The sequence below is a fragment of the Pyrgilauda ruficollis genome, unplaced genomic scaffold (assembly GCF_017590135.1).
Source record: "Pyrgilauda ruficollis isolate IOZ18807 unplaced genomic scaffold, ASM1759013v1 scaffold8, whole genome shotgun sequence".
Lineage (NCBI taxonomy): Eukaryota > Metazoa > Chordata > Aves > Passeriformes > Passeridae > Pyrgilauda > Pyrgilauda ruficollis.
Window position 1 is genome coordinate 12,734,611 of NW_024529932.1, and position 27,382 is coordinate 12,761,992.

General features: G+C 42.6%; 1 protein-coding gene across 1 annotated transcript; it reads left to right on the forward strand.

The window, feature by feature from the left end:
* The first annotated feature begins 8,782 nt into the window (after positions 1-8,782).
* Positions 8,783-25,494, forward strand: LOC121364248 (transmembrane 4 L6 family member 1-like). The gene is made up of 7 exons (XM_041487385.1): positions 8,783-8,869; positions 10,689-10,691; positions 14,414-14,596; positions 18,385-18,450; positions 23,876-24,021; positions 24,801-24,987; positions 25,474-25,494. The coding sequence occupies exons 3-7, from the start codon at positions 14,426-14,428 to the stop codon at positions 25,492-25,494; spliced, it is 591 nt and encodes a 196-aa protein (XP_041343319.1). The 5' UTR covers positions 8,783-8,869; positions 10,689-10,691; positions 14,414-14,425.
* Positions 25,495-27,382: the final 1,888 nt, after the last annotated feature.

Genomic DNA, 27,382 nt, shown 5'->3' on the forward strand with positions numbered 1-27,382 from the left:
CTCTGGGTAAATAGAGGAGTTGAGGTAATAAACCCCAGCACTGGAAACCTAACCAGGACTATTTAAAGCAGGTAGAAGAAAATAAGGTATCCAGCACTGTGAGCAGAAAAGAAAGAACTGATGTGATTGCATCTGCTCAAGTGGCTTCAAATTGTTGCAAACTCAATTCTGACAGGCAACCCATCCCCAAGAGCGATATTTAAGCTGCATATTCCAAGAAGGATTGTGACATTTTGCTTAGCATCTGTTGATTAAATGGGAGGGTGCCATGTGAAGTGGAGGAGCTGACAGGAGTTACCTGATGTCCAGACAGCTTCTTCTGGCCAGTTTCTTGGCTGCAAAGGGAAAATCTGGGAAATGTCACAACCTTGTGGAAACATGGATGATTGCCCACAATGAAATAATGTGATTTAAGGAATATGCTGCCAACACTATTAGAGCCTTTCATCTGAGTCTACAAGTTTTGCAATAAGGAGTAGTTCTTCAGTGACTCTGATACTTCCTATTTGAAGGAGCCCATGTTACAGCCTGAGTGCCATTCCTGGAATGGAAGCCTTTCAGGTCTGATATTAAAAAGGAAAATAATTTCAGCAGCATTAGAAATTCCAGTCTATGGGAAAAAACCTCTCTTGTCCACTAACCCAGTTACCATTTGAAGAGCTTGCTGTAGTCTTTCAAAATATCACCTGCCTTTTTTTTATAATTTCATGTCAGCATCAGATCTTACACAGCTGATACTGACAATTTCTTCCTTTCCCTGCTGAGTACAATCCTGGGAGTTGCAGAGCACCCTTGTTTTAACAGAGATCTATTTAAGACTCCAGATTTGGGTCAGGACTGTCAGCATCTTTCTTTGCAAGAAAGGGCTGTGAACACTGTAGCACAGCCTGGTAAGCCCATACATTGTATATAAGGCTGATCAAATTTGCCACAAAAAGGGTTTTGAAGTGAAAGGCAGCACGGTGCAAACCTGGCTGCACCATCCGTGGATCCAAGCTGAAGTGTTTCTGTGCCGGGGGCCACTTACATTTCTGAAATCAGGACTAATTCAGTGTCACTCAGGCTTTGCCAACACGGTGTCCGCAGGACTTCCTTCTCTCCCGGTCCACGTTAGTTGTTCAAATGGTAAACTTCACCAATGGCAGTGCCTGACGTGCATCCTCCAGCTCCTGCAGGGCACATCACACAGCTCCACAGCCTGTATGTCTTGGAAGTAAAAAGTGGACATCAAACCCCACCTTTGGATACCTCAAAAAGCCTCCTAAGTGCTGAGCAAGCTCCCCCAATGGAGGAAACATGGTTTCAGCTGACTAACTGTAGGCACTCAGTTAGCTTAGCTTCTACTCCTGCGTGCTCATCTAAAAGTGGGGATGATTACATCTGACTCCCTCTCCAGGTATTTGGAAGCTAATTTAGTTAATGCTTGTCAAGCACTTTCAGGTCTTCAGATGAAAGGGGCCGCAGATAGGCAAAGCATTGCTATTACTGTTCATTATTTCCATTGTGCAAGGAGACATGAAAGCAGCAAGAGTGGTGATTACTCGCTTCCTTTACAAGTGTCAAGACACAGCGCAAATACACAGACGGGGATCCTCCCTGCCCTGCAGTGCTCCTAATCTCGCCAGCCAGATCAACCAGACAAAGAGCGGCGAAGGGAGCCCAAACCCAGACAACAGCAATGCATGTAGTGATTTACCGCACACGGGTTGGGTTTTGCAACAGCTGCTTTTTACAGGTGTCCTGTTAGCCAAAGAAAGCACAATATTACTGTTTTGAGGTATTTAAAAATCTCAAGTCAGCATCTCAAGAATGTAAAAGTCTTTTATAAAAGGTAGTAAATGCAAACTCTCCTTGTTTGCCCTCTAATTTTTGAACACATCAAGCTTTGACGTTTTTCTTTGCAGCCATGAGCACTGAAAATATTTCATTAATAAAGAAGTCAAAACTATCTACGAACAATTTGAAATATTTGGATAGGTAGAACAAATTCCTGGTGGTAACAGGTTACTGTCAATCAACTGCTCAGCAGGGAGGAAGTGAGCACGGGCTGGGTGACAGCTCATCCCTCTTCCCTCCCATGTACCCAGTGAGTCTCTAACAATTAGTTTTCATTCTCCCCAAAGTGCCAGGGGGCTGGGTGTTAGGAGGAGCTTACATGCAGTGATTAGATGCCCCACAGTAATTTATCTAATGCCTGACTAGACAGGCAGACAGATAGAGAAGTAAAAAACCCAAGCGGGTCCCAGACAGATGCTGAACACTCTCACACACGACTGTGAAAGGGCTGGCTCAGTGGAGGGAGTGGGAAACATGACCAAGGCCAATAGCATTGCTGGAGTGGGATGCTCTGGGATGAGATGTGCCAGTCTGAGCCATCACACCTTTCTTTCAGAGTGTGAAGGGTTGCAGAAGCAGATCCTGGTCAGGGAGTACCAGGGGTCAGGCATCTGCATCCCTCATCTCCTTCAGGGTCTGTTTCAGCCCATCAGTGCAATGAATTGCTGAACCTTCATCTGACTGCTGGATGAATCCAAATGGTATTCTTGTTTGCTTTTTACCAAGTTAAAGCATCCAGTCAATTTAATAACAGCTAGTGAACATGCTTAAGACAACATCAGCTGAATTTTTTTTTTGCCTGCTGGAAGACACCACCAGACATGTGCTTTTAATTAAACTATTGAACTATTCTTAAAAGAATCCCAGCTTCTTTCAAAAAGCAATTCTTCCAAGGAAGAAGCAGCTGTATTTCTTGGAGATCATAGGGAAATGCCTCCTTATCTCATTAAGCATCTCAAGGATATTAAAAATAGGATTAAAATGCTGAACCAGCTGTCTTCCATACACTGCTTCTGCTTTCCAGGGCTGCATTTCATCCTTGGGCTCCTCCAAGCTCCCTCTAATGGCCATCGACATTATGGGTCATTGTCCCTCTGTGCCATTGCAGGGGAACCACACTGGCACTGCCCAGGGCGAGATGTGCCCCTGGAGGAAGCCTCCAGGCTTTTATTTTGGCAATGCTTGTGGCTTCATCTCTCACCTAGCTCTTTTATGATCCTGTCTCCACCCAGTATCTTCCCTCTTATCACTTCCCGGTATTCTTGCCTTTCTCCCAGCCTCTGGAGTCCTGCCATCATCACAGAGTTAATGCAGGTCTTGCCCTTAGCTCAGCTCAGGCCCACACCTAACATAAAAAATGGATTACACCACCAAGGAATGACATGAGCATACTCCAGTGGTTTGTTCATTTTTTTGAGTCTTGTTTTCGGATCTCTTCCTCATGCTGGCTCAGGCAGGGCTACCGGGAGCTACCATGCCCAGACAGCTTTTGAATATTTCCAGGACTGGAGATTACATATCTCCAAGGATGGAGACAGACAGTTCACCCCTTTTCAGAAAGGACCTTTAATTATGTCTGCCTAATTTTGCACACGAAAAAAATGCCTGCAGCCCACTTTCCTCAATGTCCCCTCACCTTCAAAAAAGCCTTGAATCTGCCTTTCAGTGGACAAAGAAACAGTAAAGAATAAATAATTTGAAGATGAAGATTGCTTAATTTCTGGGAAAATCTGGGATGCGTTTGTCTGTGAAAGCAGAAAATCCCTTTCAGAAACCCATGCAGTGCTAAGAAATGCCCAAAAGCACTTCCCACTTAGGGAAATATTGATTTAATTGCCTCAGGCCCTTCTGCTATGTATGTGGAGATTTTAAATACTATCCTGTCCCACAATGGATGCAAAGAACTAACAGCTTTGGAGTCAGCAAAAGCACGGACTGTCTTTTCTTCAACCAGCCAGCACCAGCTGGAAAGAAACAAACATCAGGATCTGAAAACCAGCTGTATTTCCAAAGGCTTATCCAATTTTCCCACATATTTTAATTTCTCTGAAACAGGCAAAGTAAGTAGTAAGCACTTCTACTATCAAGAAGAAATTCTGGCTACAAACCTGGTCTCATGTGCATGTTCAAAACATCACAACTACACACACAGAGCTAGTATTGACTTTCCTTTTGGCATAAAACCAGATGGAGATGGTGAACCAGTGGACAGTGCCCCTTGCAATAACAAAACACTTAATGGTCACTTCTGACCTCCTGGGTGTTGCCCTCCTCTTTCATTCTGGTGGGAGTTACTGCCCCAGGTGCCTCAGCCTTCCATGGAAATTTGTAATCTCTTTCAAGTTACCTGCATAAACTACATCTCTCAGTCTGACCAAAACCAGCACTCTGCACTACAGAAACCTTCCCTCCTGACAGTGTCAAACATCCATAAAAAATACAATGAGCATTTTTTGACAAACCGTATATTTCTTCAGCATATTCCCAATATTTGTTCCTCATTACTGAAGACTTCCTAAGGAACCTGGAGCAGTTCAGGACAAGACAGGAAGGGAGAAGGATCACCAATAAGATTTCTCCTGTTTGCTCAGGTAAATAGGGTCATTTTCCAGTCAGTACTACTTTTAGCTCCTAATTCACCCTCTCCCTAAGCACATTCTTGGGCAAACCCCAGTGTCAAAACATACGGATGAGAAATGCCTTTCAGCCAAAACCAGAAAGAAGTGTTGCATGAAACCAGCAAAATGAAAGCACAAACCTCTAATTATTTTAATATTGGATAGTGACAGTGTTGTTCTGTGTTGGGAGTACAAACAACCCTTGGCCACAGGTCATAGTCCATTGCTATTTTAGAAAACATTGGGGTTGGTACAGTGCTGTCCCTGGGCAAACCACTCAGATAATTACATAAAACAAGCTTTGTTATAAATCAGATGAACATACGTACACACAAGCAAGCAATGGATAATGCTTTGTTGGATGGGCAGAGCTCACTGGGTGTTGTCTCAGGACCATTCTTCTCACCCCAGAAGGTGCTTTTGCAGAGGGTTGGCTGTGCCACCCTGGGGTCACAGAGTAACTGATAATGACGAGGCTTATCCCAAAGCACTGTCCCTTGCTAGTGGTGCAAGTGTCCCCAGAGGCAATGATGTGAGTGCTGCCATTGCAGGGGGAAAGTGTGCTTAGCAGGATGTCATCTCAGGGAGCAGAGATAGTATAAGTATGTAGGAAAGGGGATTACACATAAAAGGAGACACAAGGGAAAAGAAACAAGCAGGAGGGAAATGAAAAATAGGTAAAACAGAAGAGAAGGAAAGATCCATCCATGTGACTGTTGTTGCTGGGAAGTGCATGTCCAGCATATGCTGTGTGTTGGGACCACCAGTGCATGATGGTGCAGTGCAGCAAATACACTCCCCAAAAGCACAGAGAGCCTATTTCAAAATTTGTTCAGAATAACTTCCATTCCCCCTCTTCAAACTCGTAGGTATCCTTAATATAAAAACTTTAACTTGCACCACTCAGCCATTAAAAGTAGTTGTTTTCTGGCTGTCTCTGATCTGATTCAAGTCATGACCCTTTTTTTACTGAGCTGTTTCTCAGCTTCCTCAATACTCTTGCTGTGCAATCAACTCTTCATGGCCTGGGTCGTGCAGGTCTTGAATACTCCAGATAAAGAAAAACCTGAATAATGCTGGTAGTGCCATTGCCATCTTCCTCTTTCTACCTTAACAGAGCATCTGCATGCCTGCTCCTGGATACAGGCAGGTCCAGCTGGGCACCTGCTGCAAGGGAAGCAGGAGCAGCTGGCTCTCCAAGCCACGTTACCTGCAGTGCCCAAGCACATGGACCTTCTCAGAGCCAGCTCATCTCGGAAAAAGCTTCTTAACAGCAGTTAAATTTCCTAACAGCAGTCGGACCTCAGGACAATCAACCTCCCTTTCACTCAGCTGAAGGGAACATTAACATCAAAGTGTCACAGGAAACAGCAGAAAGAAATAATTTAAGTCAAAATGGAATAAATTTAATTTAGTGGAATGCCACTGTGTACTCAGAAAAAAGCTGTGATTTCAGAGCAATCACTCAAGTTTTGCACAAGAATAGATGGGAACAGAGCTCCTTGCTCCTTTTTCCACCAGCATACCAACAGCAAATAGGCCATTTTTCCTTAGTTCGCAGCAGCCACTTTCCAAATGGGGCAGATCCATTAATAGAGTAAGTGGGCAGTCGGATATGCCCTTCAAAAACCTGCACATGGCTGTAATTCTTCAGTTTCTCACAATGCACCACTCAGGGAAATTGTGGGGCTGGAACTGTTTTCATTCCTATCATGATGAACAAGATTTTTCACATATTTACAGCTCCTCTCTCAGTTCCCATGCTAGTACATGTAACTGGAAAATTAATAAAGAATTTATGGCTAAAAGGGTAGAAATAAAAGGAGGATCAGAGCAGCGGCACAGTAAGTCAATATAATCAGGAGGCATTGATCAGTGGAACACAAAATGTTTTCATTGCCTTAAAAGTCAATATTGCAGGGGGAAAAATAGATGTACACAATCGTATACACTCAGCTTAGCCACTAAACACTTCACAGACAAAGCTCAGTGTTTCTAAGTGTTTTACAGCTTGCTTGCTTTCATTTCTTTCTGGTGAGTCTGTTGCTTTAGAAAAACAGGTAGGAGTCAGGATGCCTGGTGTTAATACAGATTTTTATTATGTTCTTCTTTTTGGCATTCTTCCTGTGCCTCACAATGAGCAGTACTTAGCACAGAACTCATCAAAGACTGAATGTAGATCCTACTTAATAATGAGCACATCTAAAGATATTATTGAACTAGTAAAAGAATAGAGTTCAATATAGCTTACTACAATTTTCATTTTCTGTAGTAACTAGAAGCGCTAGTCTTTTGTTAAGCCCCTGAGCACATAAGTGTTATATAAATGTAGACAAAAACACTGAACTTGCCCAAACAGTTTAAAATCTACATTGTTGATAGACAAACTTTAGAAAGTGCAGAGAAGAAAATGAAAAAGGTCAGTAAAAGAACATGTAATGCTGGGGGCACAGTATAGGTAAGAAACTACAGAGGTGTGGTTTGCACATCATCCTGGAGGAGGATGAGCCAGGCAAAACCAGAGAAAAGGAGATCAAAATGAAGGATGCTGAGCCCAGCTTAGGGTGCTGGGTATGGGAAGATGGGAAAGGTGGTGCCTGAGAAATATTATGGGTTTAAAGTCTATAAAAACTCCAAGCAACCAGGATATGAGATTTAGGGGCAAGGTTTGTCTTAAGTATCATTATGAAGTTCCCTCATTTGCTTCTTAACTCTCTACATAAGCTGGCAGGTCCCTCCAGTTGTTCCAGGTGTCAGTGCAAATTGCTGATGCTCTTCAAGTACTTCTTTAACTGGTTTAAATGCCACTAGACCTCATGCCTTCGTCCTGTTGGAAGATTGTACGACACTTTGTTCCTTTCCCTTGGGTTGAAGCACTGCCACAAAAGACATGATTAAAGCTATTGCTGATGTCAGTTAAAGTTTGGGGCATTGGATTCAGAGAGTTAGTTCAGTTTTCCTCCTTGTTACCATTTGCATTTTAATGAAAGTTCTTTGCCTGAGATCCCTCTGAGATCACTAAAGATTTTCACTGGCTGTGAGTCAGTTATTATTTGATATTATTATTTATATTAAATATGCAAGCAGGGACTGAATTTCTGGTGCTTTTGTAGTCACTCTGCCATGCTGGTAGTCCTCATGGATGTGATTCATCTGACAATAGATTCTGACATCTAGATCTGAACAAGAGGTGAGATTCTTTTGCCACTAATGATTTACTATAACTCTACAGTAATTCCTAAAATAGATCTTATGATTCCTTTCCTTAGAAGTGTCTGTTTCTCTCACAAGAAATAAGCACAGCCTAGGCTGACATCTACGCCCAAAGTCACATGAGATGAATTCCACCTTTCACCACCAATCTTTCCCAGCAAGTTTAGAGGATGAAGGTGAGAAGTGAGGATGCAGATGCTTGTCAGAGAGGGGATGTTTTCAGTTGAAGGAAGGGATCTGGGTATATTCCCAGCACAACTGGGGCCAAATCTGACCTACCAAGTGACATATATATTTCCGTGTTTGAAAGTTTGGACATATTTTAACAGTTATTATTATCATCATGTTTCCTACAGAAGAAACTCCCTTTCTCCTCAGTATGAGTCTTCTCCCAGTTCAATTTTGTCTTATTACTATTCACTGTGTTTTACATTTCTAGTGTCACTTCTACCTTTATTTTCTCCACTGCCAAAGCAAATTTTCAGTTTCCCTTCTGTGTTCCCACTGTCTCCTCCTTGGAATAGTGTGGTTTTTTGTTTCCTTGTTCCCTCCCTTGGTCACATCTCTCTTTTCTCCCCAGCCTGTCTGTCCTTCTTTCTCCCTTTTCTCCTGTCTTACTGCGAGTCTTCTTCCCATCCCATCCCATCCCATCCCATCCCATCCCATCCCATCCCATCCCATCCCATCCCCATTCTCCTCACCTAACTTTCCCAAGAGCATGCTTTGGAGCACAGCCAGTACTGAATTTTAGCAGCCACAGCCTGGTGTGCAGAAGGTGATGCCACACCAACGGCCAGACTTTGCTATGCCACCACGTTGTGCTCCAACCACATTTTCCGCCAGGTACTTATTGTTCCTCTGCCATCTCCTGCCCTTCCTCTTCTACCAAACTCCACACAGTTGAAATGGTTACAGCTGTAAAAAGGTCTCCACTGCTCCGATCCATGTGTCCCGGGGGCTGAGGCATTGACCATTGGAACACTGCCTTAAAATAATCAATAACCGCGGGTGACACGCCAACCTCTTACTGGCCAACCAGGGATAACTTGGGGTATTTCCTCATTCTCAGAGAGAAACAGCTATTTGTTTAATAGAGGCCGTCACCCAAAAACATCGCTGTGCCTCGCTCAGATTGCCACACTCCAGGAGAGAGGAGCTGGAAAGCCTGAAGCTGGCTGTGGGGAACTCTGGAGGCCATTTTAGCCCGGCTTAGAAGGTAAGCAAAAGTATTTACATGCTTACTGTAGCATTAAAAAGCAAAACTTTCTAAAAAGCTCACTAAAAATTAGAAGCTTGCTCTAGCCACCTTGCTTAACGAAGCTGTAGAATGTGCTTTTGTTTGGTGAATTAATAAAGTGTTTTAGTGCTTCTGGCAAACCAGAGTGTTTTCCTAAGCTATAATAACACATGCAGATCCTCTGATGTGCACAGGTGGCAAAGCGGCACTGATTTTGGTGGTAGAGGCTCTCACTAGGTCTGGTGATTGTTGTTTAGGTAAGTTCTCCCTGCAGTTTGAAGTGGTATTGAGATATGTCAGAGAGAAAAGGCTGGAACCCCCAGCTCTTCCAGCCAAAGCAGCGTCACGTTGCTTTGTGCCGTACAAGAACTGGGCCCTCCAGTGATGTACAAAAGTTGCAGAAGAGAATTCATAACTCAACTACAAGGCTTAGCTTTTGTAGAAGGAGGCTAGGCTGTGCCCGTGCTTGTTTGCTGCTCTCTGGGGAGGGAAGGTAGGTGAGGTTGGGCAAACAAATGGAAAAACTAAAGCTGGAATGAGACAGGAAAGCAAGCAGGCAAGAGTTAGTGTAAAAAAAATAACCTAGACACTGGTTATTTGAAAGACAAATTAAATATCCAGTATTCTTTCAATTTTCCTCCATTCCCTTTCCCCACTTCATCTTCCGCTTGCACGTTGTTTGTCAGTTTAGATTTTTATCTCTTTGAGCTAGGGCTTTCTCCAGAGGCTTGCAAAATGCTTTGCCAAATTTTGAGCACTGTGTATACAACAGGTAATGACCATAAACACAGAAGTATCTCTGTTAAAAATGATCCCATCTAGAATAGTTTAATGCCAGTTAGCTTATTTTAAAGACAGATTATAAAGCTCAACATGACTGCAAAGTGCTCAGAAGAAAATGCATACAAGCACAGTGCTCTTGTTGAACTCATAGCAGCAGAGAATGATACAATTTTTTTGCTATAGAAATGCAAACTCAGAAGAAGTCTCTGTCAGCCACAGCTGCTTCACAGCAATATATGGCACTCCATAAAGTCTTTCTGTTTTCCCTCTCAGTTGAATAGGTCAGAGGACATCTCACCTGATATCTTGCCTTATCTCTTTACTGTCTTCATTCTGTTGCCAAAGTCTGTTTTAGCCTGTCTCTGCCCTTCTCAAATGGCTTCAAGCTACCTTTTACCTGGGCCTTTTTCTTGCTTGGGAACCCAACCGTGATTGATTTCTTTGTTCCTAGCCTGCTTAATGCCTTCTCCACACCAATCTTTGCCATAAAACTTTCCGGATTAGCCAATGCACATGAGTAAATTGAGGGACATTTCACTGCTGACTGCCTCAGTTATTACAAAAACTATTTGCACATAACAAGCAAAGGCACCTGCATGTGCACGAAATGGTGTGTGCACAAAATGGTGTGTGCCCACGTCCTTTTCCTTCTCTTGCACTTGGTAACTGACTCACAGGACAGCAAAGCCCTTTTTGTCATAAACTGACAGTTCTCTCTGAGGACAGAAATCCACAGCTTGATATTTTGTATTTTCATGCACATTTTGTATTTTTAGGCATTCAAAAGCCTTGAGCTGGAATGAAGCTATGATAAAACATCATGAAGAACTTTGATCAATTTGTGCCACAAAGTTGAAGGTGGTATGCAGATTCAATAATCTCTGACCCAGTAGTCTGAAGTTTCCAAACTGACATGGAGGCATATCTGTGGATCCACTTTTGTACTGATCAGGCTTTTCTCTCCGGCTGTAGATCACAGCACGGATGCAGTGTGAGCTGAGGTTGTAGACTTTGATGAAGAGGGGTCTGATAACAGCCTACGAAAAACTGGGGTGTGACAGAGGTGATGGAGTGGTGTGAGAGGATATAATGAGGAGCAACGGCCCTGTTTACAGCTTTGGAGATTCAGACTGGACACCAGAAAAGACTTTTCCATCAAGAGATTGGGTCAACCCTGCAACAGGTCACCTAGAGAGGTGGTGGTGGCTCCATCCTTGGTGGTTTTTAAAGCTCAGCTACACAAAGCTGTGGCTGACACAGTGACCTAGTGTTGGTGGTAGTCCTGCTTTCAGCAGGAGGTCAGACTGGACACCTGCAGAGATTTCTCTCACCCAGTGCTTCATTTATGTTCATTCTTTGATTTTAAAAAAAGAACCTGAATGCTATGAACTACTAAGCTACTGTATGTTATGACAGATCTCTGAAACGGGATGGTTTTTTGATCTGCCCTTAGCAAATAGACACAGAATTAGACAAGATTGCAGCTTTTCAGATATTTTAGGGTGGGTGTCAAGCAGGCCCATAATCCCCAGTCTTATCAACCCTTGCATGCAGAATAAGCATGTCACAGTAAACAGTTATAAATATTTCTCCAATTCTTGCTGAAGGTATTTTTTACTGAAATAGAGGAAATACAGCTGGTAGACACCCTGGGGAGGCTTCCCTGCTTGTCCCAGTCCCAAGGCAGGGTTGAACATTCACATGGTATCCTTGGTAGCCATTTCCTGTTCCTCTAGACCTTCAGTGCAAGAGATTTCAAATCAGCTTCCCAAGACAGTGGTCCCAGAAAACCAAGGCATCCATAATGGGTTTAGTGCTGGCTAAACACTAATGCAGCCACTAGAAATTATTTACTCATTTCTTGCTGTGAGATATGGATTAGGAGGAGGAGGACAAAACAGCCTCAAAACTTTAAAGGGTATAAAGAGAACTTTATTAACAGAATTAAAAGAAAAATTATAAGAAAATCAAAATAAATCTTCAGAACACTTATCTTCCTCCCACACCCTCTTTTCTTTCCCCCTGACAACACGAAGAGATAAAACTTGGAACTTTTAGTCAGTTTACCACTTCTAAAATAATCTTTCTTTAGTTTACTTAGGGAGAGGAGTCTCTCTGGCCATGCTGTGGAGACTTTTTTACAAGAAACAGTTTTCTCGTGGCTTTAATGTCATAGTGAATCAGCTGCCTGCGAAAGGAAAATTTGTTTGCAGGGTGAAGGTCTTTCTTATGCTTTCATCTTTCTCAAAGCTGCTTCTATGGGCCATGTCAACTCATGAGGTGCTATTTTAAGGATAAGCTGTTTTAGCATAAAAACATAAGTTCTTTTTTGTCTCTGGGAACAGAGGTTTTTCTTCTTCTATCCCTGGGGCAAAGTTTCTAATTTCTCTTATGTTTTGTTGTTTAAGCTTTTTATTGGATTATAGATTTTTAGCATTCATATGCTTTAGCATGAGTGGGTTTTTTCATGGGCTGTGGGTGAATGCTGCATTTCTTTTTGCACTTTATGAATTATAGAAAAAAAATGAAGTTTGATGTATCAAAAAATATATCTCCACTATATCCTCACAAAAGAATTTCAGCGTAAGACTAAGGCATCTCCTTAATCCTCTCCCATCTAGAATTTGACATCTTTACTGACTTCAGAGTTCTTTGTTGTTTTCTCTACGTGCCTTCACTCTTTTTTTTTTCCTGATTTGGAAGAGAATTAGTGTTTGTAGGTTCGTTTGTTCTTAAGCTTTATCAATTGAAACAGTTTTTATAGTCTTGCAGCATTGAAAGGTCGATCTCATCCATGTCTGCAATTGAGGAATGGCTGTGTCTTTTGCTGCTGGTTATGTGGTCCTCGCTGGCACCGTGCGAGCCATGCTGGCTGCCAGCACCACCCCTGCGCTTTTTCTTCACGTGAGGCAATGGGAAAAAGAAACAAAACTGCTGCTGCTGCTTGGTGAATGCTGCATTTCTTTTTGCACTTTATGAATTATAGAAAAAAAATGAAGTTTGATGTATCAAAAAATATATCTCCACTATATCCTCACAAAAGAATTTCAGCCTAAGACTAAGGCATCTTCTTAATCCTCTCCCATCTAGAATTTGACATCTTTACTGACTTCAGAGTTCTTTGTTGTTTTCTCTACGTGCCTTCACTCTTTTTTTTTTCCTGATTTGGAAGAGAATTAGTGTTTGTAGGTTCGTTTGTTCTTAAGCTTTATCAATTGAAACAGTATATATAGTCTTGCAGCATTGAAAGGTTGATCTCATCTATGTCTGCAGTTGAGGAATGGCTGTGTCTTTTGCTGCTGGTTATGTGGTCCTCGCTGGCACCGTGCGAGCCATGCTGGCTGCCAGCACCACCCCTGCGCTTTTTCTTCACGTGAGGCAATGGGAAAAAGAAACAAAACTGCTGCTGCTGCTTTTGTCTTTCTGTTAGCAGTATGGCTGGCTAAAAGCAGCTAAGCAAATCAAGTCTATTGCGAGTATATATAGTCTTGCAGCATTGAAAGGTTGATCTCATCTATGTCTGCAGTTGAGGAATGGCTGTGTCTTTTGCTGCTGGTTATGTGGTCCTCGCTGGCACCGTGCGAGCCATGCTGGCTGCCAGCACCACCCCTGCGCTTTTTCTTCACGTGAGGCAATGGGAAAAAGAAACAAAACTGCTGCTGCTGCTTTTGTCTTTCTGTTAGCAGTATGGCTGGCTAAAAGCAGCTAAGCAAATCAAGTCTATTGCGAGTCATGCCGAGATAGCTGCGGCCACGCGGTCTCAGCCACACGACTGCTCCTGGACTGGGCCAGCAGCAGCTACTTTTTGGCCCTGGCCATTCCTGGCCTTGGGGCCATCTCCAGTGCTGGCTGCGGGGCCAGCCCCAGCGCTGGTCTCGGAGTTAAGCAAAGTTTATGTGAGAGCCACGGCCGCACGGTGCCGTCTTGGCCACGCTGACTCCGGCCGAGCAGTCCTGGCTGCGTGATCATCCACAGTGCCAGGACAGTCTCAGTGGCACGGCCTGGGAGCAGCAGAAATCCCAGCCAAGCAGCGCACCAACCCGGCCGTATGAGCCTGGCCTGGCTAGGCCCGGCCCGGCTGCACGGGGCCTGCCCAGGCCCAGCTAGTTACTTCTTCAGAGGCCAAGAGAGCTTCCCCCCTCTAGCCCATCCTTTAATGTGTTTTCATAGAGGCGTATCCAGCTCTTCTAAGTGGTTTAACTGGGTGTCAATCTCCAAAACTCATCTGCTGATTGGTTAAGTGGGTGCCAATCTTCCAAACTAGCCAGTTGATTGGCTCTGGCAGGTCCCACAGGGAACCACCCTCCAGCTGAAAGCCAGACTTGGTTAAACCGGACAGTATCCGCCTTCCCTTCCACTCCAGGCCTTAGCCCTGACTGCCAGCCAGGGTATCTATTTGTGGAGTCATGGTTTTGTTACAGATATTCCCAATGGACAGACAATTGTCCATTAACAACTAAAATGAAATTCTCTGGTAATTTCCTACTAACACAGGTTTAGTTCTACAGTTTTAAATAAATTCAATTAAACATCCCAGCTGTGAATAATTCAATTTTAAATAAATTCTCTGAAGGGAACAGGGTCTGTAGAACAGGCTTATCTGTGTATGTCTTACCGGAAACATTTGTTCTACAAAATTGATTCTTCTCTCATTAAAGTATAAAACTGCTGAAATCTGGTGATCGCTGCACTGCAGTAACCCAAACCTCCCTGTATCTTTCCTGAGCAGAGAGCTGCCATGTGCACGGGGAAGTGTTCAAAGTGCATTGGGATCACTCTCTTCCCATTGGCAGTATGTGCCATTGTCTCCAACATTCTCCTGTACTTCCCCAATGGACAAGTACTGCAGCTCAGCGAGATAACTGATTTGGTCTGGTTTTTCCACGGCATTCTGGGAGCTGGGATACTGGTAAGAGATTAATATTTCTTGTGAGTTTTGTTCAGTTTTGTTTTAAATTTGGGGCCAAGAAAATCTCTGTTAAAAAAAGGTCGTAAAAATGTGTTTTGCATAAACATGTGAACAAGTTAAATGAGAAGCTGTGTATGTAACTGAGAAAATGCATTTAAGGCAAAAAAAAGTGCTTAGTCAAAGAAATACAAAACATTCCTGAAATAAATATCAGGACTCCAAGTTAGGAAGAAGCACTAGGCCTGACTGCTCACTGTAGAGAAGAATTACATGAGTGTTCATCCTCCAAGAATTTCTCTTATGTTTTGTTGTTTAAGCTTTTTATTGGATTATAGATTTTTAGCATTCATATGCTTTAGCATGAGTGGGTTTTTTCATGGGCTGTGGGTGAATGCTGCATTTCTTTTTGCACTTTATGAATTATAGAAAAAAAATGAAGTTTGATGTATCAAAAAATATATCTCCACTATATCCTCACAAAAGAATTTCAGCCTAAGACTAATACAAAACATTCCTGAAATAAATATCAGGACTCCAAGTTAGGAAGAAGCACTAGGCCTGACTGCTCACTGTAGAGAAGAATTACATGAGTGTTCATCCTCCAAGAGTGAAAGCAAAGCTGAGGTCAGCTGGAGAAGATGAGTTTTCACTATTGTCTGCACCCCACGTTTCTCCTTCAACTGATTTTATGTACACACAATTCACAAAAACATTATGGAGAAAACTGAAACATATTTCAGCAGGTGTTAGAGACCTAGCTAACACTTGAAAAATGTGGAGCTGCAAATGGCTTAATAAGCTAAATGCCTCCTGTTCCCACACTCCCACCCACCTTCTTTTGGGTTGGATCTGGTTTGAATGTGCTCTTCTATAACTAGTTCTCCATTCTAGGCCTCAGGAAAGATCACTTTTATGTGAGTATCCATGTCTAGAAGAGAACATGTTGGATAATACTTATCTTTCCAGTTCATCAGAAAGCCTGCTGCCTTTGTGCTCTTTCAATTATCTACCCAAGTGCAGTAAAAAAGCTGAGCAAGTAACATGCATATGACCAGTACTGGGCAAACTGGCAGATGGCAAACTGGCACAGAGCTGGCCAAAAAATAAATGCATCTTTAAGAATAATTAACTTAGAAAAAAGTAAATCTCATGCACAGTCAGCCTGTGATGCAGCTGCTGCTTAAGTCTATGAAAAGCCTGCAGTGGATCTGGTTCATACTCGTATTTCCCAAAGCAGAAGCATAAGGTCATTCAATAAACTGTTCTCCACCAGCAGCTTGTCTGCTTCTTCTTGTGGCTACCACTTGGGCCTATTACTCATGCTGAGCTTGAACATAAGCGTGAGTTTGTGGAAGGAAGAAGTGCAACTACATGAGAGACCTTGTGGAAAATTCATATCACTGCAAGCCCAGGAGTCATTGGCGTTCAATGAAAGGAAAGGAAAGATGTAAGACATGAGAGCGTCATTGGCTCATTGAAAACGTGCCTTCTTTTAAGGCTTCCACACAGACTTGCCTGTGGCCAGCACCACATACATGAAAAATGAGAGCAGCTAGTCAGAGAAGAGGAAAAATTTGCATTGACCTTCAAAACACAGCATTAAGAGTAATTATTGATCCACAAACAATGCTGTTGAGTGTACACATTTTCCAGAAAACAGTATGAGAAATGCCCACAGGTAAGGGGAAAGAAAGCATTATCATCAGCTCCATCTTCCAGGTGCTGGAAGCATGGGAAAATGAAGATTGGCTTTTCAGTGTCCTAAGGAGTTAAAACAAGGGACAGGATGTCCCACGACTGGAGTCTGGTCCATATCCTGACACTACAGTGAGGAAAGATGAAGCTGCAATACGTTCCCCCATGCACCTGGACTCCTCCCAAAGGAAACTGAGGCAAGTCATGCCAACAGGTTGCCTGATCTTAGGGAATCTCCCCACAACTAGGACACAGCCTCCAGAGTCAAGACCGTGAGAGAAACTTCAGAACAGCCTGGCTTAGCTCTGTGAGCCAGTAAACCTCTCTTTACCTGGGAACTTCATCTGTAGACTGATACAAGATCGTCAGCACACCCTTTGGCTGAGTAGCCAGCTCTACCCTTTCCTCCTCTGCTGAATTTCTAATGGAAATTATATGACATGAAAACATCTCAATTTCCTTATTTCAAATATTTAGGATGTACAGAGAGTAAGACTCGCTCTATATGTCACGGTAACGCCTTCCCTCATAGAAAGCCTGTGTGCAACAGAAGGAAATGCCTGACTGAGTCATGGCTCACACACAGCTCTTGTTTTACTGACAACAGCCAAACCCAGCAAATTCTCATTCCCATGTCAAAAGGCAGGTGTTTATAATCAGGCCCTGCATAAAAAGAAAGCTGCCAAGCAAATCCTTCATCCTGAGCCAGGCTAATAGATGATACAAATGTGTTTGCCACTTAGATGGGAAACCTCGAAAGAAAAATGACAGCCCTGGAGGAAAAGGAGTGTCGGTTTGATGGGCAGAGGTATTAGCTCTCCTTCTGAGTGCCTGACAATAGAACACTGGGGCTGAGGCTGCCTTGGGGACCATTTGTGATTATTTAAGAGCAGATTTCTTTGCAGGAAGAGGAACACCTTTTTAACCTCAGTGCTCTACTTCTGCAGGCTTCCAGATGTGGTCCAGTCACCAGTGTAGGTGCTGTAGGTTGCCTCTAGGGTGTGCATAAAAGGCAACAGAGAATAAATCCTTTGGAAAATATTTAGGAGCCTACAAATCTAAGCAAGTTTCATAACAATGTCCCACACTGTTCAACAGATATATTCACACTACACACATAAATTCTGTGGGCTTTGTTCATCATGGACATTCTGCTCTTCCTGCCCTACATGAGAGAAAATCTTGCCAGCATCTAGTCAGGCCATTTTTACAGTTTTTGCCTTTTATATTTGTTTGTTTGATTGATTGATTTATTGACTGATTGATTAGGGTTCTCCTTCTTTCATTAACTTTATGGTAAGCATTTCCTACTTTTTAAAATACGCCTTTACTCTTTGAGATGCTTTAACCAGCTGTGGTGTGTAGAGCCAAGGCAGTGGGAGTGTGCTGGTTGCACAGCCAGACCCACCCAAGCTTTCTTGCCCTCTGGCTACCAAATTAAAGGCATCTTTTCCTAACTCCTAGAAGTGTCTGTAAGGTAGCATTATATCTCAAGTTACTGACTGCATTGTATTGGTCCAGCTCCATCTGATAATTACCGTGCTGAAAACTTATGTGAACTGGAAGTTCCCCATTGACTGAAGTCCATCTTGTCAGTTTTCCAGAAATTTAGCACAAACCACACCCCCCTCCCCAAACCAAAGTCATATCTGTTTCAGGAAGCTCAAGGCTGATTTCCTAATTATAATCCAGACCAGAATGCTCAGGAGGTTTACACTGACCGTAATTCTTAGTCCACTTATGTATCTTTTCTTGGCAGAAATTCAGTTTTCTCAAAACTGACACCTTTTTTTCCAACCAAAAACCCCAACTATACTGTGATGGATCTTTTTATACCCTGAAAAAAGCCATATAGCTTGAGAAATCAGAATTGATGTACCAGCAATTTTCCAGAACGTTATGAGCTCTGGCTGTAATCCCACACTTATTTCTGGGTAACTCTTCAGCAGCACCAACATCCAAGCAGGTGTAACTCCCAGAGAAGAGACAGAAGGTGACTTACATTTGAGGAACATGATGCCCAAGCTCTTAGAATTTAAAAACCACCCCAGCAGAAGTTCTGCACACCTATTCAGCCTGTGCTTTTCTTACAGGTTATTTTGCCAGCATTCATGATGCTGGGCGCAGGTGGAGCAGGATGTTGCGCTAACAGATGTGGGGTAAGTGGATATTTGTGTGTTGAAATGGCACTGCAGAGTTTGTGCAATAGTTCTTTAAATGGCTGCTCAGCAGGTGGAAATGTGCAGTGACAAACCATCACACCACTGTCAGCAGCCATGTCAGGGAAACGGAGAAGAGGAGCTTGATCTGCAGTGTCCCTGGGCTGGGGCTGAGAGCTCAGTCAGCCAACAAGAACGTTATGAGGCAGCTGCTGATATGAGGGAAATCAGCCAGGGCCGGTGCTGGAGCCTTCAGGCACAACACTGAGGGCAAAGGGGACTGCATCTCATGAAGTAAAACGTGGCTCCAGCTTCCCCTGCTCAAGGCAATCATAAAGACTGAGACAGTTGCCTGTTCCTCCTGCTTCCACAGAGTCCTGTTTCCTCTATACCCTTCCACGGCAATCTGCTTTTCCACAGGTTCATCCCTGCTTTTCTCTGTAGGGATACACAGGTCCCCCATTTGCATGTCCATGCCAAAAGTGTGAGATGCTGCATCTGGCACTGAGGAGCCAGCACTGCTTCCTGCAGTTCTGACCAGTAGCTCACACGTGCCCAAATATTATGCATGTGAAATGTGAAAATGCAATTTAGGCTCTCTGACATCTAAAGAAAGGCCAGAGAGATGTTTTGCTTGATACTTAAGGATATTATAAAGCAACATATTATAAAGGCATCTCCATTTATCCTCAAGCCCTGGGCACAGACTTCTGTGTGGCTATCATTATTGGCAAGAATAAACTGACTTAAAAATTTTTTTGAGTCTGCATCCTTCCCAGAAGCAGCCTGGAGTGAGAGATTCCATGCAATAAAGCATGTCTCTTCTGTACTCTTCAATTAATATTTAGTCTGATCCATGAGAAAACCTTTGCCTCTTTAAAACATTTTACTTAATTCATGATTCATAACACCAAAATAGCATTCTTTATTAGAATGTCATATATTAGCAAGCACATCCCAAGGGACATGCCATTACACTGATTTTACCAAATGTCACATGCACAGACAGGATGCTGACAATGGCCAAGCAGGCCATTGCAGAGCTGGGGTGAGATCCTAGGCACCCTGCAAACAGTGCCTGAGCCAGCTGCTTTGCTTGACTTTGAGTGATGTAGAAAGCAGTGATGATATACAGCCACTGTAGTGGTTCCTATGCTCACTGAATCTGTTAAGTCACAAGGGAAAATCCAGCTGAACTGGGCTGAGTTCACACAACATCTCAGGTGTCTCTTCTCCATCCTTCATACCAGCCCTAAATATTACAGAGCCAAGAGTCAAACTTCCCCAGGCTGGCTGGCTTCACTCCCCAGCCCAAGAACACAGGTGGTAGCCCAGTGTCATCCATCAGCCCACATCCACAGACCCACCATGATCCTCCATTCTCCCCCTCCTCTTTCACTGTCTGAGCCATTCCTAGCAGCAGTACATCAATGCCAGATACCCTGTCTGCACCTTCCCATCACTGATTGGTTACCTACAAGCTGTTCTCCTCTTCTTTATTTGCTGTTATGGAGGAATAAAGTAGTTATTAAGAAAGTAATTTGATCATGCACTGTGATATTTTGTAGAATCAGAAAAGGTTGGAAAAAAACCTCCAAGTTCATCAAGTCCAACCTTCAAATGAATACCACCATGCCCACTAAACCATATCACAAAGTGGCTGATGGCCAAGTGATGAACTACCCAAACCAAGCTGGAAAACAGGCTTGGGGAGGACCGTCTATCTATGAAAATGCTGTCTTTTTGGGCACACACCCCTCTGGAGTCATACACCTCTGTGAGGTGGAAAGGGTGAAGCTCTATCCTCTATATTTTAAAGAGTCTGTGGCTCAAAGTAGGGATGCGATGAGGACATGAGCGAAGAGTGAGTGGCTGTGAACACTAAAAACAAGTTTACCCTGCACAGCTCCTGGGGAAGAGTGATTTCCAAACATTGAGAAAGAGGTCAGTGTTGCAGGGAGATCTGAAGGCTGATGGTCTGTTTCTTCAAGGGAAAAAGCTTCAGGCAAAATGTGCTTTGTGGAGAGTGGAAGAAAATGCACAGACATCCAGAGCAGGGGTGCTCAGATATCCTGACTATAAGGGCTGTATATGCAAGGCAGGGTAGGTGTGGTATGAGACCCTGGAGAGCAGAGGCCTCCTGGGATTGGTTCAAAAATCCACAATTTCAGCAACCTCCCTAAGTGCCAGAGCTCCTTGGGAGGTAGGTCTGGATGGACCTGCTAAGGGTTTCCCACCTACTGGCAGAGAAACAGCCCTCATGGAACTACTCAGGAGCCTCTGTTAATCCAAAGGCAAGTTTGGGCACCTTTCTGCTTTGGAAATCTTAGGTATAAAATGATAAATTACACTTGAATACTCCAAATTGCAGAATTGTTTGTCATAGTAAAAAAGGAAATAAAAAAAAAAGGTTAAAGAATTATTACTGATCAGAATTATTGTTCAATCAAAACACAACATTTTGCTCAGGGCAGGGACTCTGTTCTATTTTATTTTGCGCAATTCCTGGTTTAATAGTTTCAGACTTCATCAAAGCCTTTACACACTGCCAAAGTATCTTCAACAGTAACAAAAATAGTATGTTTCTCATGCTTTTTATTCACTTCAGTGTGTTTTCCAGTTCACAGTGATTACATGCCACATTAAGTTTTTTCATTAATCAACTTTAAATTATTGCTTGCAAACATACATCAATGGCTTCTTGTCCTTGCATTAGGAAGTAATGAATTTGGAAAGTAATAGATTTAGAAAGCTTCAGTGTCTTGCAGCTTAGCACGTACACATCTGAAATCATCCACTGCACTGACGTGATGAGGAAAAAGACCCACCCAAAATACAGCTTCTCTCATTGCATCAGCAAACATATACTCCAGTATTTCTAAGTCTTCCTTAAGAGTTACTAGTAGAATAAGAATAGCCATAGCAGCCTTTCCAGACAAACTTAAGCAAAGATATCCAGATAACCAGACAGAATAACAATTCCATAAAAACAAACAAACGAAACAAACAAACAAAGAACACCAAAAAACACTTCCAGACAAAGAAACAGAGAAGACAGAAATGTGTATGGAGCAAGAACCAGGGTATTAAAGAGCAGCACAAGCTGGGACAGGAGGAACTTGGTAACTTCACCAAAGTAGCTCATACAAACATGCAAAGAATGAATTCTAAGAATCTTCATCAGCTCACCAGGGACAATTCAATTAAAGGATTGAATAAAGCAGGGAAAATCAGCAAAAATGGTCATCAAAACCTTTTCAGTAGTACAGAACAGGTCAACATAATGGGAAACAAATTTCAACACACTCAAACGTCCCAGTGTAGGCCTCCTGTTGCAATTAAGGACACAAATGAGGAAATGAAATATTTCAATGAGAAGTACAACTAGGGAAAATGCTGAAAGCTTGAGATGATGAAACAGTTAATAAAATTCTTGGATTTGCACAGATTATGAGGCAAGCCTCCAGAAAAGTCTCCAGATCAGTAGATAAAATGGGGAAATGCCCCTGCTTGTCTAGGAAATGCTGAGGAGAGCCAATCTAACAGCTGCGGCAACTTCAGACTCCTCTTTCAGTTACAAGTAAAGTCTCTGTCTAGATGATCTTGTACACAGTAAGGGAAATAGTTGGGATGAGGCTATCAGGCAGTCAACAGATTCCAAATGAGACAATCATGTGACAGAACAGAGTCATCACAGATAGCACTGACAAGCACTACTAGTAGTAACTGCTATCATAAAACATAGTAATACCAAAAGGCCATTTGACTTTTTCTTCATAACTATCTGTGGGATGCCCTGTACTGCTATGCTGTACTAAAATGAATTATTAACATAATTAAGATCCTTCAACCAAGAAGCAGAATGCATAGTTGAAGTAAATGAGAAAACAAGTGGGGAAAAGTGATTCAGAATAGGTAGGAGTTTCAAAGAGAGTATCAGTCACTCCCCTTCACCACAAGGCACGGTTGGTGATCTTATTGTGAGAGACAGTGCATCAGCTACAACCCAGACACTGTTTTGGTCCAGGACAACAGACTAAATTACCTACATTTTGCTGACAGTGGAGCTCTGCTAAGAGGCAATTCAGCCAACATGCAGATAAAGATTAAGGAAAGAGTATCCAGCTTTGCAAGAAAAGACCAAGTTGTTAATCAGTTAAGATTTAAAAAATCCCATGAGAAATCCCAGCAACTTTTAACTCAAGGATTGCTTTAGAGGCAAAACAATACACAAAATTAGCCAATTCACACACCAGCATTATGCAAGGTCCTACAGAAAGCAGTTGGCTGGTAAGCTGGAAACTGCATTCACCAGCTTGAATGTGTTCAGACAGTGAAGCCTTTTCACGGCTTTGCCAAAAAACTCCAGCATGGATGGTGGATATTTCCATTTGACTGTGTAGTGGTCTGTGGAACAACTGGGACTAGAAGAAGGTTTCCACCTGCCTTGTGGGGTGGTGGATTTCACCTGGTATTTGCTGGCAATGGGGAATTATGAGACTTGAGATATTTGGCTTCAAACCTGAGTCATGGATGAGAGTATTTTGTAAGTGCTTCCTTGGTCATGCCATTACCCTGACTTTAAGGCAGGCCTGCTGCCTTCTCCTGCTCCAGGTCTTCCCCTGGCTCTATCAGTCTGCTCCAGAGTTTCTTCCCCCACTTGGCAGAGTTATGAACAAGAACAAACAGTGATTCTTAACAAGACTATTGAGAAGCCTGTCCCAGATGCACCACCACTAGCACCCTCCTGGGATTTTTGTTTCTATAGACAAACAGCAACCAGATACATCCCATTCATTACTTGAAAACTACCCCCAGAATGGAGTGAAGGTAACATTTCTGTGGGAGTGGCCAATGTAATACCTGAGTGCATTACGTACTATTTGAAGTCACTGCTGGTTTGTTGCCACATGCAGCACAATTAGATTTCTCAACATGAGAAGTGGCAATCACGTGTCATGGTGTTGCAAAATGAAGGAAAGCAGCAAAAAGAAAGGCTTTTTTGCATTCCATCAATTAGCAAAAACAATTAATATATCTTTTGTTGCTTTCATACCTGGTTCAGTAGTTGCTTGCTTTTTTTTGTTGGTGCAAGGACTAAGAAAGATGAAGAGTTGGAAATGCCAAGGCACATGATACAGAACAGATCAATCCAGGACTGGCCTCATACTGGCTTTTGAAAGAAAACTCACCAGATTTTTCATAATTGACAGCTTAAGGGTAAAACTCAATAAGTTCTTTAACATCTAGGATAGCTACAACAGTCAGAAAAAGTCAACTATTTTTAATTCCCACAAATTAGGCAGCAGTAGTATTTTCAGCATAAAGTAAGAAACAAGAAAGAGAATTCTTTCTCATTCACTGTGACTTCTCCATGCTACTCAAACCTCTGTGCACACTATGTTGAAGGTCTTCTCCCTTTCAGATGCTGCTGTCAGTGATCCTGTCTGTGATGGGATTCGCAGGAGGAGCATATTGTGTGGTCATCTCTGTGTTGGGGCTGATTGGGGGTCCTCTGTGTGACACAGGTGATGGAGAATACCTCTACCCTTTCAGGAATGACACTCTGGAGTGAGTATGGCTTACAGACTCCTCCAATTTTGCTTTCCCTGGTCCCTCCTGTATCGTTTTAAAGTGAACTTGGATTTTTCCAAAATGAACTGATGGTTCACCCTGTGTACACCTAAACTCACACTTCTCTGAGTAACATGTTCCAGCTGGTCATTTCTTTGACCAAGGAATCATCCTTGGGCAAATTGCCTGAGACTCATCTGCTGTGCTTGCCACAAGCCCCTTGTGCCATTTGCACCACGCTTTCAAAATCCCGTGAGCTGTGACTCCCACTGGAGTCAAAAGGAAATGTTTCCTTACTGTGCCACATTAATCTGTTAAATTATCAAGAATTCAGCCTGCTATACCTACTTCTGAAAAGCAAAGCAAAAATCTCTGAATCTTTAAAATCAACCTTGACAACTATGCTCTTGAAATCAGAGCTAGAGATAATGAATGGACTGGGCTGAGATACCACAGCAGGAATGGAGAATGTGGAGACACATTTTAAAACCATTATGGACCTTTTTCTTTAGTTATTAACATAATTTTGCCATACAACAAAGAGGAGATTCTTGTGCATGCAGCAAAGTACGGATGTAGCTCTCTTCCCTAATTATCAATTACATCTCTGCAAAGAGAATTCTGGGGAGAATCACCAGCTTTGAGTAATTATAGCACCATCTGAGACTCACTTTGTGCATTCAAGTTCAGAAAATGAAATGCCAGAAAGAAAACAGAGAAAGCATTCTCAAGTTTTTACTTTCTAATACCTTGCCAATTATTTTCCTCTATCACAGAGACAATTATTTGTTTAACCAGACAACATGGAGTATTTGTAAACAACCTGAAAACATCATTCTTTGGAATATCGTCCTTTTCTCTATTCTCCTGGTCATCGGTGTGATTGAAACTATCCTTTGTTTCATTCAAGTCATCAATGGACTCACTGGCTTCATATGTGGCACATGTATGAGGAGAAGAAAGGTTGGTATGCAGCAAAAGGGTGCTTTATGTTCTTTCCAGTTTTATTTTTCAGGCTCTGGTCATGGTACATGAGCTGAGAGACCTGAACAGTCCCTGCATGAGCTCCTCTGGGCAGTACAGATGCATTTGCACAGTCTCTTTTTGTCTGTCACATCATAGTCAGGGATAACCTGGTCCTCAGATTTTTCTAAACAGCAGTATGACATATTGACATACTCAATGCATGGTTCTGTTGCTATTTAAGAAGACTTCTTGATAAAGTGTAATGACCCTCCCTAGCATATGTGAGAGACAAAAAGTAGAGATGTTTTAAATTGGTCCAACTTAGTAATGATATTATTTTACAGAATGGAAGAAAACATCTTCCAAGTTTCATTTATCACTATTGCTTCATTTTAATTGTTTCTTTCATTGTACAAGATATTTGCAGTAAGTCAGATATCCCCTGAAATATTAATTAATTATCTTTCATTCATTGCCTTTCAGACAAATATTTCTGGAATGTGAATGACCTACAAGGAATGCCAAGACGAGCCCCAAAATGCCGATTCACATACAAGAAGGATAGTGCACTGTGCTGTTTTATTTATGGGGGGACAACAAAAAAACAACAATGTTCAGGTGTTTCACAGGGCAAAATTATTTTTTTATGAAGAAGTCAGGGTGGAAAAGGGCTAGATCATTTCAGTCTGAGACTCCACATTTTCATCTCTCTAACCATACCTACTAAACCTCAGGAACTGGCAAAAACATTAATCTGTCTGGCCCTTACTGCTGTACTGATGTATAAAGCACATGAAAGAAGATAAAAGATCACACTTGCCCTCTCATGTGTGTGGGAAATGGAGCTGTTGTTAATTTATCAGCTGCATGAAGCAGGCGCTCTCTGGCTGATGTAAATAATGTCCCGTGCTCCCCAAATCTCACCATGAACTCACTTGTCTGTTCCTATTAATTTTTGAATGGGGCACTCAGAGATTTGAATGAGGATGAGCAGAGAGTGTATCGAGCAGTGTTTGAAACACTGCAGAGGGAACTGAAGAATGTGGTTTTCAGCCTCTTTCTGCCACCCTGGAGCCAGATCCCCTTGCCCAGGGCACTTCTAAATCAGTTCTTCAGGAGCATCTGAGAGTTGTGGCAGCCGAAGAGGAGCATTAGGGTCACCACAGACAGTAGGGTTGTGCAGCAAGACTTTAGAAATGTCTGGTTTAACAAAAGGGTGAAGAACTTCACCACCAAATTTGCCTTCATGAAACTGCCGAAGAATTTCACTAACTTCCACACAGGTCTGTATGGCTGCCCTAGAATAGAGCACATGGATCAAGGAATTAACTCACCAAAGATAAGCAAAGATATATGTAGTAATTATGTGCAGCTTAGTAATAAATAGAAGATACAATCTGAAGGCAGTAAATTGCATCAGCTTTAGTTTTTTAGCAACAGCAATAGCAATCAAGAACTACATAATTCCCCATCATCACTGAAGAGCAGACTCTTGATCTTGGGCTAATGTCCATGACTGGGAAGTTTCAGAAAACTCATCATTCCAGTGACTTCCTCAAAGGTTAATTCTTGGACATGAACTGTCAGCCAAACCATGAAATAGTCTTTGCCCATCCTGAATGCATGTAGGCAGCTATGAAAACCTGAATATATTTAAAGCACTTGGAGCCTATTTTTCCTGATTTATGTTATCTCAAAGTGGTTTGTATTTCTGCACTGTAGCATGGGAACAAGCTCTTTAAATACACTTATTGCAGACATATGTGGCTGCTTGTGCTGTCCTTTAATGCAACATGCAAAATGCTTCACATTCTCCTTTATATAAAATGGAGATGGAAAGGCCAATTGCCTAGATGAGGAGCATGTGCACCTTGGAGCATAGTTTCACCCTTAGAAGGAGGAAATTTTACCTGTAAAATTCAAATACAGCTTCTGTAAAGAAGAAAGCATAAGACTTGTTGAAATTTGCAGTCCATCACTAGGTGCATCCAAACCTGCCAGGTGGCTTAAAAAGCTCATGTTCTTTGCCAGCAGTGAAGCATGGACAGTGCAACCACATACAGCAGGCAGCAAACCAGGAAAAGAGTTAAAGAGGCAGTGGGAAAGAAGGATATTTGCATGTAGTCAGCTGGAGAGAGGCTCCGTCATCAGCACAGAGGCTCTGTGAACTCTTCATGGTCCCTAAATACCTGCCCTTCCTCATCCCTTAGTTTTGACTCTCTGACTCTCACCTCTGGGATAAAGCCAACTTTGGCTGTGCTAGCACCAGGAGAGGAAGAGATAGCCACTGGCACACCTCCAGCACAGAAAAATAAGTGCACTGTGCTGCTGCCATCTGCTTGTTCCAGGCTGTCCTGCCCTGGAGATGTCTGTGTGCTCCTGAGAACACCCT

Bases quoted from the DNA above. Each gene is read 5' to 3' on its own strand.
- LOC121364248 (XM_041487385.1), top strand. From the start codon at position 14,426: ATGTGCACGGGGAAGTGTTCAAAGTGCATTGGGATCACTCTCTTCCCA. The intron at 14,597-18,384 runs GTAAGAGATTAA...CTTTTCTTACAG, and splicing joins TTCTGGGAGCTGGGATACTG to GTTATTTTGCCAGCATTCAT. The intron at 24,022-24,800 runs GTGAGTATGGCT...CCTCTATCACAG, and splicing joins TTCAGGAATGACACTCTGGA to AGACAATTATTTGTTTAACC.